Below are 1,367 nucleotides of genomic sequence, written 5' to 3'. Positions count from 1 at the left end.
ACACACACACACACACACAGAGACAGAAACAGATAGACAAACACAGACAGACTTACACTTGTTAGATAAACAAAGTGGTGGAGCAAGCTAGGAACATTTGTGCGTTTCCATGGTTTCTGTTTCCACTCGTCAGGATGGCGCGCAACGCCAACGAGGGAGGGGACGGGGGGGACGAGGGCGACTTCACCTTCAGCTGGAAGATGTTCACCAGCTGGGACTATCTGATCGGAAACCCCGAGACCGCCGACAACAAGTACGCCTCCATCACCACCAGCTTCAAGGTCAGCAGGGGTGGGTGTCAAGGTCAGCAGGGGTGGGTGTCCAGGTCAGCAGGGGTGGGTGTCAAGGTCAGCAGAGGTGGGTGTCAAGGTCACCAGGGGTGGGTGTCAAGGGCAGCAGGGGTGGGTGTCAAGGTCAGCAGGGGTGGGTGTCAAGGTCAGCAGGGGTGGGTGTCCAGGTCAGCAGGGGTAGAGGTCAAGGTCACCAGGGGTGGGTGTCAAGGTCAGCAGGGGTGGGTGTCCAGGTCAGCAGGGGTAGATGTCAAGGTCACCAGGGGTGTTTGTCAAGGTCAGCTGGTTTGCGTGTCAAGGTCATCTGGTTTGCGTGTCAAGTTCAGCCGGGCTGGGTGTCAAGGTCAGCAGGTGTATGTGTGTATCAGCCGATGATGCTAGGCTTTAAATGGACACCCGCGAGAATACATAAAGTGACTTACATATACATATATACAGTATATATAAATGTATATATGTACATCATGTGGTTAAGAGCCAATTTGGCCAGTGATGAGAGAAATGAGGGCCGGGTGTGGCCCTCGGGCCTTAAGTTTGACCTGTTTTGCTTAATTTGCCCTGCTGTAGGAATCCATTGTGGATGAACAGATGAACCAGAAAGACGAGAACGTCCATCTGCGCCGGTTCCTCCGGGTTCTGGCTAACGTCCTCATCCTGCTGTGCCTCGGGGGCAGCGGGTATCTCATCTACTACGTGGTGAAGCGCTCCCAGGTCTTCGCTAACATGAACAAAGACGACCTCACATGGATGGAGAAGAACGAGGCAGGTTGACGGGAAACTCTCGGTTATTGCTTTCATTTTTATGATTAGGCGACGAAAAAGCCCAGTTCAGCCCAAAGATTCACGAAGAGACGGAACCACGTTGGGACGATGCAGTAAAATGTCTCCAGAGGCTTTTAGGACGTTAGAGATGTCGTCTGTTCTACAGCCAATAGGAAGCCAGCAGGTGGAGTCTCCAATGGCTGGTTTTAGGACGTAGGAGACGTCTCCTGTTCAACGGCCAATAGAGAAGTCAGCTGGTGGAGTCTCCAGAGGCTGTTTTTAGGACGTAAGAGACGTCTCCTGTTCAACAGCCAA

General features: G+C 52.7%; 1 protein-coding gene across 1 annotated transcript; it reads left to right on the top strand.

Moving 5' to 3' along the window:
• Positions 1-134: 134 nt before the first annotated feature.
• On the top strand, positions 135-1,056 carry LOC117940527 (transmembrane channel-like protein 2-B; the record flags this gene model as incomplete). The annotated part of the gene is made up of 2 exons (XM_034865773.1): positions 135-281; positions 858-1,056. Coding segments are annotated over exons 1-2 (346 nt in total), but the record flags the coding sequence as incomplete, so codon positions are not given.
• Positions 1,057-1,367: the final 311 nt, after the last annotated feature.

This window comes from Etheostoma cragini, unplaced genomic scaffold (genome assembly GCF_013103735.1).
Source record: "Etheostoma cragini isolate CJK2018 unplaced genomic scaffold, CSU_Ecrag_1.0 ScbMSFa_2692, whole genome shotgun sequence".
Taxonomy (NCBI): Eukaryota; Metazoa; Chordata; class Actinopteri; order Perciformes; family Percidae; genus Etheostoma; species Etheostoma cragini.
This window is presented reverse-complemented; position numbering and strand designations above follow the sequence as displayed.